Here is a 15,250-nt window from a genome sequence, read left to right as displayed (position 1 = left end):
TTGTATATCTACTATTTTTCAATAGTTAAGGCATAAAATAATGTTTGAAGTGGTTAAAATCTAACGGCGACTCCGGTGCGTTTCCGGGTCTTTGAAGGTTAAAACCCTATGCCTTGGCTGAGCGGGGTCCCCTCAGGGCTCTATAATAGTGTCCTTTCTGTTTTTGAGAAACACATCTTCGGGGCGTGATAACGTGGTGCTTATGTGTGGGGAGAGTGGTTCTAATAACGTGGGTGCTATGTGTGGGGAAAGTGGTTCTAATAACGTGGGTTGCTATGTGTGGGGAAAGTGGTTCTAATAACGTGGGTGCTATGTGTGGGGAAAGTGGTTCTAATAGAACGTGGGTGCTATGTGTGGGGAAAGTGGTTCTAATAACGTGGCTGCTATGTGTGGGCAGAGTGGGTGATCTAATAACGTGGGTGCTATGTGTGGGGAGAGTGGTTCTAATAACGTGGGTGCTATGTGTGGGGAAAGTGGTTCTAATAACGTGGTGCTATGTGTGGGGCCGAGTGGTTCTATATAACGTGGGTGCTATGTGTGGGGAGAGTGGTTCTAATAACGTGGGTGCTATGTGTGGGGAAGAGTAGGTTCTAATAACGTGGGTGCTATGTGTGGGCAGAGTGGTTCTAATAACGTGGGTGCTATGTGTGGGGAGAGTGGTTCTAATAACGTGGGTGCTATGTGTGGGGAGAGTGGTTCTAATAACGTGGGTGCTATGTGTGGGGAAAGTGGTTCTAATAACGTGGTGCTATGTGTGGGCAGAGTGGTTCTAATAACGTGGGTGCTATGTGTGGGGAAAGTGGTTCTAATAACGTGGTGCTATGTGTGGGGAGAGTGGTTCTAATAACGTGGGTGCTATGTGTGGGGAAAGTGGTTCTAATAACGTGGGTGCTATGTGTGGGGAAAGTGGTTCTAATAACGTGGGTGCTATGTGTGGGGAAAGTGGTTCTAATAACGTGGGTGCTATGTGTGGGGAAAGTGGTTCTAATAACGTGGGTGCTATGTGTGGGGAAAGTGGTTCTAATAACGTGGGTGCTATGTCTCCACTGAGTCAGCAAATTGCTTATTCATTGAAAAGTTAAAGTGTGCTTTGAACAAAGCCCCATGCGCAATGGCAGTATTTTTGGATTTCAAGAAAGCATTTGACTCTGTCAGCCATCAGGTCCTCTTGTCCAAACTAACACATTTCAACTTGTCCCCAGAGGCCATCAAATGGTTTACATCATACCTATCAAATAGAGAACAGTGTGTTAGTATAAATGGCATCAAGTCTCCCTATCACACTTGCTCGGTTGGTGTCCCCCAGGGATCAATAGTAGGACCAATTCTGTTTTCTCTGTTTATAAACGATCTACCTGATGTATGTAAAGATGTACATATTCAGATGTACGCAGATGATGCTGTTATACTGACTCATGGAAAGAGCTATGCAGAGGTGTCAACGGTTTTAACTTCTGTTCTGACCAGCGTTCAGGACTGGCTTACAGACTCATGCCTGCTCCTGAATGCAAAAAAGACGGTCTGCATGGCTTTTTCCAAAAGACCAGTTGTGATGGAATCATCAAATGTGTTTCTGGGTGGAGAGGAACTTGAACTTGTGTCAGAGTTCAAGTACCTCGGGGTCATGTTAGACTCAACCCTAACCTTTAAAAAACATGTAAAAAAGGTTACAAACACAATCAAGTTCAACCTTCAGAACTTTAAACAAATCAGACCTTTTTTGGCAGTTAGTGCTGCTAAATCGTATCTCCAATGCATGATCCTATCACACATTGAGTACTGTTTCACAAACTGGTCTTGCGCAGGTATAACGACTCTCAAACCCATTGAACAGCTATATAAGAGTGCGCTTAAGGTATTCGATAGGAAACCCCACTCATATCACCATTGTAATATTCTTCAGAGGTACCGTTTTTTGAGTTTCGCTAATTTTAAGGTTTTTAAACAGGTCAGTATCATATATAAGACCCTAAATGGTCTATGCCCACCTCCCCTAAAGGAATTCATAAAAAGGAAGCCTGATAGAGGACTCAATACTAGAGCAATCACTAGAGGGGATTGCGAAGTACCGTACCGGGTAACCGCTTTTGGAAAAAACACCCTTTCAGTGCAGGGATGTTCAATCTGGAATGACCTACCTCTAACAATAAGAGACTGTTTGTCATTTCCATCCTTCAAGTTCAATCTAAAAAAATGGTTAGTTGACAATCAAACCTGTGACCATGTATAGTTCTAAGAGTACAGCTCATGCCATGTACGTATATTTTTAACTATCCTTTTTTAATGTAGGGTACTGTTAGTAATATGTGTTGTTTTTTTTTTTTTTTTTTTTTTTTTTTTTCTTGGTTCAGGAAAAATAGTATTTGTATGTATGTTATTAGGCGCCCTCTCCTAATGTAGGGTTACTGTTTGTTGGTATGTATTGTTTTGTCTTCATGTGGGGACTACGGATGAAATTTAGCATTCTTGCTAATTCCCGGCTTATTTACATTGCATTCATGTAGTGTTCATTAATATGCATTGTCCCGTCTAAATAAACAAATAAAGTAAAGTAATGTGTGGGGAAAGTGGTTCTAATAACGTGGGTGCTATGTGTGGGGAAAGTGGTTCTAATAACGTGGTGCTATGTGTGGGGAGAGTGGTTCTAATAACGTGGGTGCTATGTGTGGGGAAAGTGGTTCTAATAACGTGGTGCTATGTGTGGGGAGAGTGGTTCTAATAACGTGGGTGCTATGTGTGGGGAGAGTGGTTCTAATAACGTGGGTGCTATGTGTGGGGAAAGTGGTTCTAATAACGTGGTGCTATGTGTGGGGAGAGTGGTTCTAATAACGTGGTGCTATGTGTGGGGAGAGTGGTTCTAATAACGTGGTGCTATGTGTGGGGAGAGTGGTTCTAATAACGTGGGTGCTATGTGTGGGGAGAGTGGTTCTAATAACGTGGGTGCTATGTGTGGGGAGAGTGGTTCTAATAACGTGGTGCTATGTGTGGGGAGAGTGGTTCTAATAACGTGGTGCTATGTGTGGGGAGAGTGGTTCTAATAACGTGGTGCTATGTGTGGGGAAAGTGGTTCTAATAACGTGGGTGCTATGTGTGGGGAGAGTGGTTCTAATAACGTGGTGCTATGTGTGGGGAGAGTGGTTCTAATAACGTGGGTGCTATGTGTGGGGAGAGTGGTTCTAATAACGTGGGTGCTATGTGTGGGGAGAGTGGTTCTAATAACGTGGGTGCTATGTGTGGGGAGAGTGGTTCTAATAACGTGGTGCTATGTGTGGGGAGAGTGGTTCTAATAACGTGGTGCTATGTGTGGGGAGAGTGGTTCTAATAACGTGGTGCTATGTGTGTGGAAAGTGGTTCTAATAACGTGGTGCTATGTGTGGGGAAAGTGGTTCTAATAACGTGGTGCTATGTGTGGGGAAAGTGGTTCTAATAACGTGGGTGCTATGTGTGGGGAGAGTGGTTCTAATAACGTGGTGCTATGTGTGGGGAAAGTGGTTCTAATAACGTGGGTGCTATGTGTGGGGAAAGTGGTTCTAATAACGTGGTGCTATGTGTGGGGAAAGTGGTTCTAATAACGTGGGTGCTATGTGTGGGGAGAGTGGTTCTAATAACGTGGTGCTATGTGTGGGGAAAGTGGTTCTAATAACGTGGGTGCTATGTGTGGGGAGAGTGGTTCTAATAACGTGGTGCTATGTGTGGGGATAGTGGTTCTAATAACGTGGGTGCTATGTGTGGGGAGAGTGGTTCTAATAACGTGGGTGCTATGTGTGGGGAGAGTGGTTCTAATAACGTGGTGCTATGTGTGGGGATAGTGGTTCTAATAACGTGGGTGCTATGTGTGGGGAGAGTGGTTCTAATAACGTGGGTGCTATGTGTGGGGAGAGTGGTTCTAATAACGTGGGTGCTATGTGTGGGGAGAGTGGTTCTAATAACGTGGGTGCTATGTGTGGGGAGAGTGGTTCTAATAACGTGGGTGCTATGTGTGGGGAGAGTGGTTCTAATAACGTGGGTGCTATGTGTGGGGAGAGTGGTTCTAATAACGTGGGTGCTATGTGTGGGGAGAGTGGTTCTAATAACGTGGGTGCTATGTGTGGGGAGAGTGGTTCTAATAACGTGGTGCTATGTGTGGGGAAAGTGGTTCTAATAACGTGGTGCTATGTGTGGGGAAAGTGGTTCTAATAACGTGGCTGCTATGTGTGGGGAAAGTGGTTCTAATAACGTGGCTGCTATGTGTGGGGAAAGTGGTTCTAATAACGTGGGTGCTATGTGTGGGGAAAGTGGTTCTAATAACGTGGGTGCTATGTGTGTGGAAAGTGGTTCTAATAACGTGGGTGCTATGTGTGGGGAAAGTGGTTCTAATAACGTGGCTGCTATGTGTGGGGAAAGTGGTTCTAATAACGTGGGTGCTATGTGTGGGGAAAGTGGTTCTAATAACGTGGCTGCTATGTGTGTGGAAAGTGGTTCTAATAACGTGGGTGCTATGTGTGGGGAAAGTGGTTCTAATAACGTGGCTGCTATGTGTGGGGAAAGTGGTTCTAATAACGTGGGTGCTATGTGTGGGGAAAGTGGTTCTAATAACGTGGCTGCTATGTGTGGGGAAAGTGGTTCTAATAACGTGGCTGCTATGTGTGGGGAAAGTGGTTCTAATAACGTGGGTGCTATGTGTGGGGAAAGTGGTTCTAATAACGTGGGTGCTATGTGTGGGGAAAGTGGTTCTAATAACGTGGGTGCTATGTGTGGGGAAAGTGGTTCTAATAACGTGGTGCTATGTGTGGGGAGAGTGGTTCTAATAACGTGGTGCTATGTGTGGGGAAAGTGGTTCTAATAACGTGGGTGCTATGTGTGGGGAGAGTGGTTCTAATAACGTGGTGCTATGTGTGGGGAAAGTGGTTCTAATAACGTGGGTGCTATGTGTGGGGAAAGTGGTTCTAATAACGTGGGTGCTATGTGTGGGGAAAGTGGTTCTAATAACGTGGGTGCTATGTGTGGGGAAAGTGGTTCTAATAACGTGGGTGCTATGTGTGGGGAAAGTGGTTCTAATAACGTGGGTGCTATGTGTGGGGAAAGTGGTTCTAATAACGTGGGTGCTATGTGTGGGGAGAGTTGTTCTAATAACGTGGGTGCTATGTGTGGGGAGAGTGGTTCTAATAACGTGGGTGCTATGTGTGGGGAGAGTGGTTCTAATAACGTGGTGCTATGTGTGGGGAAAGTGGTTCTAATAACGTGGGTGCTATGTGTGGGGAGAGTGGTTCTAATAACGTGGGTGCTATGTGTGGGGAAAGTGGTTCTAATAACGTGGGTGCTATGTGTGGGGAAAGTGGTTCCAATAACGTGGGTGCTATGTGTGGGGAAAGTGGTTCTAATCGGAATAGATTTCTCAAACCATCTAACACGGTTAAGGAATAATTGACCACTTGAACCCCACCGTATATAATTCACTTCATTGACCGGCGTTCCCCAGGGGTCCATACTGGTAGTCGCCCGCCTTTTTATTTTTCTTCTCCCTTTGCCGAGTGAATCCGGCTTGTACCCAGGGCCCAGAATTTTGGTGTGACACCCCTGGCTCCCCCCCCCACCCCCCCGCCCCCGCGTTCCAATGCCTCTCCTCAAGGTCACCTAATCACGATGTTCGCCCGGAGACCTCCGTCTTAACCGAGGATTTATGTCCCGGCCCCACGTCATGATTAGCAATCAGGGGGAGTAATAGCTGTTTAAGCAGACAGGGCTTTTGTCATCCCCAGAGGGGTGAGGTGCCAGTCAAGGTTTCCGCTCCGGGGGCCTCGGTGGTCTCGCTGCCGTCGCCGCCGCGTCCGCCGCTGAGCGAAGAAAGCAAGGCTGTGACTCCAGGGTGAACGAGTGCTGGAGGATTGGGAGGAGGTGCGTGTGTAGCGGAGGAGCCAAGCCTTCAGATTATGCGGATTGTTATGACTACGGCGTTATGACATATACAATGTCAGAGTGAGAGCCGTTATGTTTGAGGGATCGTCATCATCCAAACCCATAGACCAGGGTTCCCCAATAGGCGGCCCGCGGGCCATTTGCGGCCTGCGGGGGGCTACTGTCTGGCCCCTACCAACCCCAGTAATAATGGTGGTATAAGAGCAGCAACAACACTAGTATATCGTCGTTGTCGGGTAGAAACCTCGTATCTCCAAATGTGTACTTTCTTTCGCAAAGTAAAGCCCTGCTTCATCATGCAAGGCCGTCGCACAAAAGTAGTGAAAACAAAAGCAGTGAAAACATCAAGCACACAATGCCTCGCGGTGAGAGGCGTTGTTTTCTTGTAGATCTGATGTTTTCACTAGTTTAAATAATTTTTAAAATGATAAATGCAAAACGAACGGTTTTGGACATACAAGATTTTCACCCGACAACGACGATATCCGAACTGTCACTGGAGTAGTGGGAACGCCACCGTCGCCCCCTGCAATGTCGTGGCCCTCGGCTTGGTACCCTAGACATAATTCGGCCCTTGGGGAAAACTAATTGGGGAACCCTGCCATAGACCTTATTACTCTGTACCTACAGTGCCCCCACAGACTGTGGGGCCATCCGTTACCTCTAAAACATCTGACCCAGGGGGTCCTCAAGAGTTCTGAGGAGGACCCCCTAGGGCAGGGGTCTTCAACAGGGGGTCCTCAGAGTTACTACAGGGGGGCCTCCAAATCTTTGTGTGATAGGATCATTCTTTTAAAACTAACAACTTTGAACCCTCGCATCCCAATTCTGAGGAGAACTTTTGCCAAAAGTATTTTCGGCAAATAGGTTCGGTTTAGAGGTAAAAAAGTACAAAGTGAAAGGTCAAGTTTAGTAAGTAACGATGATTTAAGTGGTCAAAAGTCAGAAATAAATAAAACACATTAACACTAATCTAACCGACTGATGACAGTGCTGTCAAACAAGTTTATGAATCTATCTATGAAATCAATGAAAATCTGCATCGCACATTTATACAATATGTACAGGGGGTCCCTGCTTCATCTCTCTCTCAGCTAAGGGGTCCCCGGCCTGAAAACATTGAAGACCCCTGCTCCAGGGTAATTTCACTTGGTAGTTCAATTTAACTTGGAAACCCTGGCATGCCTATTCTGGTGGGAGCGTTTGTCGAAAGTAGCCGATCTACAAGCTGACAACGTACCGCAGCACGACACGCTGTCAGCTTGTAGATCTACGATTTCCGGAAGAGGTTTAGTGTGTACGGGGGGTTTACCTTTTCATTGAAGGTTTGAGTGGTTAACTAGAAATACTGTTCCTACGAAACAGTGTGGGCTCGCATGTAACACCATGTATGGGCATAAAGATCTACCCTTTGGCTGCAGCTCATTGGCTAACCCTTTGGCTGCACCTCATTGGCTAAGGGCCCTGCCTTTGTACTGTGGAGGAGAACTTGACTGATAGATTACGTCATTTTGAGGAGAACTTTAGAGATAAATAATGAAGATAACATATGTGTGCTCGCTTCTAGCGAGCCCACAATTACACATGATGAATCCAACTATCCAATGAAGGCAGACAAAGCCAAAAGAAAAACAAAATGAAATATAAGAAAACTACAAATCACACAATCACATGAACTACAAATCTATCCGGTCAGGAAACAAGGCAGAAAGTTAACCTGAGGTTACCCCCCCCCCCCCCCCCCCCACACACACACACACACACACACACACACACACACACACACACACACACACACACACACACACACACACACACACACACACACACACACACACACACACACACACACACACACACACACACACACACAATGTTTGGCTATGGACTTGGGATTCAGGAGTGAGAATTGTGTGAACACACAAGCTACCGACCCAATTTCTTTTATTTATTTTTGCATTCATTTTTTGTCCCCTTTGTCGCCAGCTATATAGCATGTCATTGGTTACTATGGCAACTGTAAAGCTTCAGTGACGTCCGCAAAGTGCACAAGAACACGACGGACAATGGAGGAGCGGAGTTGAAAGGCTGGTGCGGTAACAGGAAGTACTGGAAGGAGTTGGAGAGCAAGGGACCAGGGGTGTGGGTAACAGGAAGTACTGGAAGGAGTTGGAGAGCAAGGGACCAGGGGTGTGGGTAACAGGAAGTACTGGAAGGAGTTGGAGAGCAAGGGACCAGGGGTGTGGGTAACAGGAAGTACTGGAAGGAGTTGGAGAGCAAGGGACCAGGGGTGTGGGTAACAGGAAGTACTGGAAGGAGTTGGAGAGCAAGGGACCAGGGGTGTGGGTAACAGGAAGTACTGGAAGGAGTTGGAGAGCAAGGGACCAGGGGTGTGGGTAACAGGAAGTACTGGAAGGAGTTGGAGAGCAAGGGACCAGGGGTGTGGGTCTGGGCCCTGGGTGCTTTAAAGGGATATTTCACTTTCAAAAAAAACTTTGGTCATTTTATCGTCTAATCCGGCTTTTATGAACACCCTGAACAGTTTTTAATTTACTTGATTCAATATTTAGATATTTGATGTAAATGTTACCAGGCCCTCCAGGCCCAGGGCCTCTCCCCATACACACCCATTGTAACTTCAAACTTCATTTTAACCATGATAGATTCATTATTTTTATTATTATAATTTTTTCTGGTGACTCATACTACCCCACTAATACGTAAGCAGCAGGCTGTTTTTTCAATAACTTTTTTCATTTATTTTTAATAATTATTTTTTGTATTTCATTTTTTCCATTTTCCCAAATAATTATTAGAAATAAATGAAACAAAGTTATGGAAAAAACACGGCCTGCTCACATATTAGGAGGGTATTATGAGTCACCCGAAAAAAAATAATGGGTGTTTTTAATGAATCTATCATGGTTAAAATGAAGTTACAATTGGTGTGTGTGGGGAGAGAAGCCCATATGCTGTTTCCCTGTTGAAAGTGGAATATCCCTTTAACTATTGAAAAATAGCAGATCTACAAGCTTGCAGCTTGAAATGTACGAAAACTTGAAATGTACGAAAACATGAAATGTATGTTTTACTCTATGAATTATCCCTCTATGAATTACCATCTACTGTATTTATAGAATTACTTATTCAATAGCATTACCAGGCTTCTCAATGAGTCAACAACCTGATTAGCAGAAAGACATCCACAATGACAATAATAATTACACTGTAGATGTACTTCCGTTAAAAGTAAATGTCCAGAATTCAACATGTACTTGAGTAAAAGTATGAAAGTATTGGCATCAAAATGGAGCTATAGTCAACTTTTTCAATGTAGGGCCGACACTTTGTTTACATCCTAGTCTATAGACTAGAATGTAAACAAAGTGTCGGTCTGACAATGGCCACAATGATTATATTTTACTATTTTTGTGGTAATTTTTGAATAGAAACACATATATGAAGCTTATTTTTTTATAAAATATTTTCGAAACATTATTTTTATTTTAGCATCCGTTTTTCAAGAAAAAGTTGACTATAGCTCCTTTAAAGTACTAAAAGTAAAAGTACTAAATGTTTGAAAAAAGCACATCTACAAGCTCACAACGCGTTGTGAGCTTGTGATGGCTATTTTCAAATAGCCAAGGTATAAAATAGGATTAAAGTGGTCCATTATATCTTCAAAGTAACTAGTAACTTAAGTTTTCAAAAATTGTAGTGGAGTAAAAGTACAATATTTGGAACCGAGATGTAGTGGAGTAGAAGTAAAAGTATTGGAAATTGGAAATACTCAAGTAAAGCACAAATAGCTCAAAGGTGTACTTAAGTGCATTACTTAAGTAAATGTACTTAGTTACTTTACACCACTATACACTTTGTAGAATCCACAAAGGACACTATAAGTAACATAAAGCAAACAATACAATACAGAGAGTAAAACTATACCTTGTGCCCTCAGCCGGGTGCTTAAACAAACTATACTTTTGGTTTGGAACATGAACTGCTCCTCTCATGTTGTTTTCATTCATTTTGTCCTTGTGGCAAAGTCACTGCTCAACATCCTGTTCCTGACTATCTTCTTCATTTCAAAATAAAAGTGGGACAATAATAGACAGTAGAAGAAATTAACTAATATTCTGTCAAAATGAGGTAAGTGTCAGTCGAGGCATTAACAATAAAGCATTATATGACTGACCAAAGTAAACAATGACAATATATAAAACTTTGCAAAGGTACAGTAAACTATCTAAAAGGGTCAAAAAGGCTTGTCTTGCTTGGTAAACAGTGGCGCCGCCTGCTGGCCAGGAGGTGCATCTAGTTGACATTTCTTATGGAAACTTCTTTTTAAATCATATCTTTTATACAGGGCAGTGCTTATGAGGTTCGTTACACCCCGTACATCGTTCAGAATAGGGCACAGTGTCAGACTCAAGGGTCAGCTGAGTCTGAAATCAGGCTAGGGGTCCCTGGCATATCTTTTCAAATGGGGGTCCGCGGGCTGTGTACGGGTCCATTTGGTTTCATTTTACCCTCTCAAGAGTTATAGATCTATAAGGGTCCATTTGGTTACCCGCTCTCCATCATTTAGCAGGGGACCACCTGGAACGCCCTCAAGGACCACTGCTCTACACTACAGTGATCATGATGTTTTCCTCATCGTTCTTAAAAAAAATATATAGCCTATATATTATACATTTTTATCCCACGATTTTGTAACTCATTTATCACTCAGTGCCAATAACCTAAACTGCTCTCCCTCTGCCAACCTGGGGAGAGCACCAAACTGAGCTCATGCTTCCTTCAATGCATGAAGAGTGATCGGGCCGCTTCTTATCACCTGACAGGGGGGAGTTTCTCCGGTTGGATGTATAACGAATGGAAGGAACACGTTAGTCCAACCAGTTCCTTTCCCCTCCATCAGGCGCTCCCGGCTGACCAGGGGGAGGGGTGAGGGCAGGGGGGCGTAACTAACGCAACACCTGAGAGCAACCAAACATAAAATGACTATCTTCAGCACTAGTCCCTCCCTAACGCTTTAGTTGACGAAATTGTCAATATATTTACTCTTCGTTTTAGTCATCACAGCTTAGTTTTTATTTCGTTTTCGTCAGTTAAAAAAACAGTCGCAGTCGACAAACATTTTTCGTCGTAGTTTTAGTCGTCGAAATCAACACTGCGACAGCGCTACCGACTGCACCACCGCGCCCCCCTGCATCGCAGTCTTCTGATTCCAGACATCTCTCATCTTTGCAGAGGCAGTGCAAATCTTTTAGCACAGGGGTCTTCAACGCTTTCAGGCCAAGGACCCCTTAGCTGAGAGAAAGATGAAGCAGGGACCCCCAGATTCCATATCGTTTCATCGTTTGACAGCACAATCATCAGTGTATTTTGGATTCATGTCAATTTGTGTTAGATCAGATATTTAACCACTTGAACCGTTAGTACTTAATAAACTTGACCTTTCACGCTGTACTTTGTCTGCTCTTTTTCCCCTCTACACCAAACCTTTTTGGCCGAAAATAGCCGATCTACAAGTTCACAACGCCTCGGAGCGCGAGGCATTAAACTGATAGATATTGTGCTTTAACAGAGCTAAACTCATTTGGCTTCAGGCTCAGCTGTGGAGAGCCCGAAGCAAAACGTTTAATTGGGAAGAAACTGATAGATATTGTGCTTCAGGAAGTATTAAACTGATAGATGTCTTGCTTCAGGAAGCATTAAACTGATAGATATTGTGCTTCAGGAAGTATTAAACTGATAGATATTGTGCTTCAGGAAGTATTAAACTGATAGATGTCTTGCTTCAGGAAGCATTAAACTGATAGATATTGTGCTTCAGGAAGTATTAAACTGATAGATGTCTTGCTTCAGGAAGCATTAAACTGATAGATATTGTGCTTCAGGAAGTATTAAACTGATAGATATTGTGCTTCAGGAAGTATTAAACTGATAGATATTGTGCTTCAGGAAGCATTAAACTGATAGATATTGTGCTTCAGGAAGTATTAAACTGATAGATGTCTTGCTTCAGGAAGCATTAAACTGATAGATGTCTTGCTTCAGGAAGCATTAAACTGATAGATATTGTGCTTCAGGAAGTATTAAACTGATAGATGTCTTGCTTCAGGAAGCATTAAACTGATAGATATTGTGCTTCAGGAAGTATTAAACTGATAGATGTCTTGCTTCAGGAAGCATTAAACTGATAGATATTGTGCTTCAGGAAGCATTAAACTGATAGATGTCTTGCTTCAGGAAGCATTAAACTGATAGATATTGTGCTTTAACAGAGCTAAACTCATTTGGCTTCAGGCTCAGCTGTGGAGAGCATTCTATCGTCAGCTTTGTTCAACGTGTATTATCTGTTGCTTATCGTTGGCTTAGCTTTGATTGGCTGCAGAACCTGTGGTGATTGCTGGACCATGGCCACACACACACTCATGCATTGTACGCACACACCCAAGCGCGCGCGTGCGCGTACACACACACACACACACACACACACACACACACACACACACACACACACACACACACACACACACACACACACACACACACACACACACACACACACACACACATTGTTATAAAACAGTATTGGTATTGGTGTCCTATAATCAGTGGTGCAAAGTAACTAAGTACATTGACTTAAATAATGTACTCGAGTACACTTTTGAGGTATTTGTACTATATTAGAATATTTCCAATTATTTTACTTCTACTCCACTACATCTCGGATACAAATATTGTACCTTTACTCCACTACATTTATTTGAAAAACTTAGTTACTAGTTACTTTGCAGATATCAATTATAATATAAAAAGCATACATTTACCACTTTAGCCATATTTTACTATTTTCAAACATTTTGTATTTTACTTTTGGTACATAAAGTACAAAACTTTCATACTTTTACTCAAGTAGGCTATATTTTGAAATTCAGACTTGTAACAGAGATACTTACTACATTGCAGTATACTTTTACACTGCCTATCATGACCTCCCATGACCACTGGAGGGCCGTTGATATGCAGTGACTTTTGGTCATTAGCAATTATAGCAGGTGAGAGCAGATGGTCAGGGGTGTCACACCAAATGCTGGGCCCTGGGTACAAGGATTCACTCACATGTTGTGCTTTAACTATTGAAAAATAGCAGATCTACAAGCTCACAGCATTGCACAGAGTGCCGTGCTGCGAGCTTTTAGATCTGCTATTTCTTTTTTTTTTCTCTCTTTTTTTAAACCTATGTTTCTATGTCAGTGGTGCTCAAACTCTTTCATGTGAAAATATTTAGTTACAGGAACCCCCCAGAAGCAAAATTTGAGTTACAAATGTTTGCCTAAAAAATACATACATTCAAAGATTTGCACACATTTTGACGACCTTTCAATAGCTAATAAGGTATAAAATAATCAAGGCCCCTCCACCTTGGGCCCTATAGTAACTCAGTCCCACTACGAAAATTATACATATACCATACTTATCATAATGCAAATCAAACTCTTCAAGGCATGTATGTCAATATATAACCCTAATTTACATTGGGCTTTTCCATGTTAATTGCCAGACTTTACCATTCATCCATGGCCTTGCATTTAGATGATGTGTTCCATGACTGCTTGCTTTGGTGAGATGTTAGTATTTTGCCTCTGTCTCGGCCCTCTGGCCTACAAGTCAGCATTTTAGAAAACGCTGACGAGAGGCCAGAGGGCCGAGACGTGGGGTTTGTTTGACTGCTGCTACGCATTCAGATACACATCAGAACAGGTATCTGTTCTATGCATTCAGATACACATCAGAACAGGTATCGTTGTCAGGTGTGGCATTTCAAAACTTCACCCATTTAGGCCTAGGATTATTGAATGCTTTAACTGTTGAAATATAGCAGATATACAAGCTCACAGCGCGGCTGCGAGCTTGTAGATCTGCTATTTTTGAAAAAAGTCGTGAAAATGTGTGGAAATCTTTGAATATATGTATTTTTAAAGCGAACGTCTGTAACTAAAATTTTGCTTCTGGGGGGTCCCTGGAACTAAATATTTTGAGATGGGGGTCCGTGGCCAAATACATATCATTTTGGAGGTCCTTCAAATGAAAAAGTTTGAGAACCACTGACAAAGTAGTCTCTCAAGCTATACAGTTAAGTGAAAAGGACCTTTTCTTTGACGATGGCTGGCCAGATTGCTGACATGGAAACATAGGGTTTTTCAAAAAACCTTAGAAGGATTCAAAAGACACTTATAGAATCGGGTCAAAAATAGCAGATCTGTAAGCTTGCAGTGCGGCACTCGCTATTTTTCAATAGTTAAAGCATAACATAATACACAATACTGTGTACCCGTTCTGAATGGGTTAACACGTCCTGCCTTTGGCAAGACAATTTGGCCATTTCCAGTTGACTAGCAGAACATTGAGCTTGTAGATCAGTTATTTTTGCTATTTTTATCATCTTCTCTGACTTCGAGGTTTAAATCTACCTACAATGTGAAGGTGGATTCTGATTTTCAATGGGAATGGACTGGTTTCTTACCATTTGTGGGTTTCTGCAAAAAATACCTTGACTAGTACAACTGTTATTGAATAGAAAGCAATGTTTATTTGCCATTACGCTGTTTTATTTTGAACATATTGGTATTGGAACTGGACTTTTGATGTACATTTTATAAGCAAAATGCAGTAGTCAGGGGAAGGGGGTACATGGCTACAGAAATCAGTATAAGGGGGTACTGCAACCAAACAAGTGTGAGAACCAGTGCAGTGTGCATGAATGTCACTGTGTTTGTGTTTTTGTCTGTCTGTCTGTCTGTCTGTCTGTCTGTCTGTCTGTCTGTCTGTCTGTCTGTCTGTCTGTCTGTCTGTCTGTCTGTCTGTCTGTCTGTCTGTCTGTCTGTCTGTCTGTCTGTCTGTCTGTCTGTCTGTCTGTCTGTCTGTCTGTCTGTCTGTCTGTCTGTCTGTGTGTGTGTGTGTGTGTGTGTGTGTGTGTGTGTGTAGTGTGTACGCGCGCGCGTGCGTGTGTGCGTGCGTGTGTGTGTGTGTACACGCGCGCGTGTGTGTGTGCGTGTGTGCGTGCGTGTGTGTGTGCGCATGCGTGCATGAGATGTGGAAGGCTCCATGGTCCAAACATTTTCAGAGAAAAAATTGTTTTCAGTGAATGTGTTCAGTGTAATCGTCGATAGACTTCGTAGCAGAATTAGAACATATCAAGCATATCAAGAAACTGACAAGAGTTTAACATTTCTAACAATATCCAATCCCTCCCCTGAAAACTGAATGAGTTCTTCAGCAATCAGCCTGAAAAACCAAGTATTGGCAGCAAGGTGACTTTGCAGGGGAAATGGTCCATTTCAAA

General features: G+C 43.0%; 1 protein-coding gene across 1 annotated transcript in view; it reads right to left on the bottom strand.

Annotated features, from left to right (window-relative positions):
- Window positions 1-9,892, bottom strand: part of LOC308308144 (low-density lipoprotein receptor-related protein 1B-like) — a gene marked incomplete at both ends in the record, with an annotated part of 592,679 nt that extends 582,787 nt beyond the window's left edge. The window contains 1 exon segment of the mRNA XM_080753509.1: window positions 9,841-9,892. Within this exon segment, the coding sequence (XP_080609635.1) occupies window positions 9,841-9,892 (52 nt within the window).
- Window positions 9,893-15,250: the final 5,358 nt, after the last annotated feature.

Source organism: Nannobrachium achirus, assembly GCF_963921795.1.
Source record: "Nannobrachium achirus genome assembly, chromosome: 22".
NCBI lineage: Eukaryota > Metazoa > Chordata > Actinopteri > Myctophiformes > Myctophidae > Nannobrachium > Nannobrachium achirus.
The sequence above is the reverse complement of the archived record's forward strand: the minus strand, read 5'-3'. Positions and strand labels throughout refer to the sequence as shown.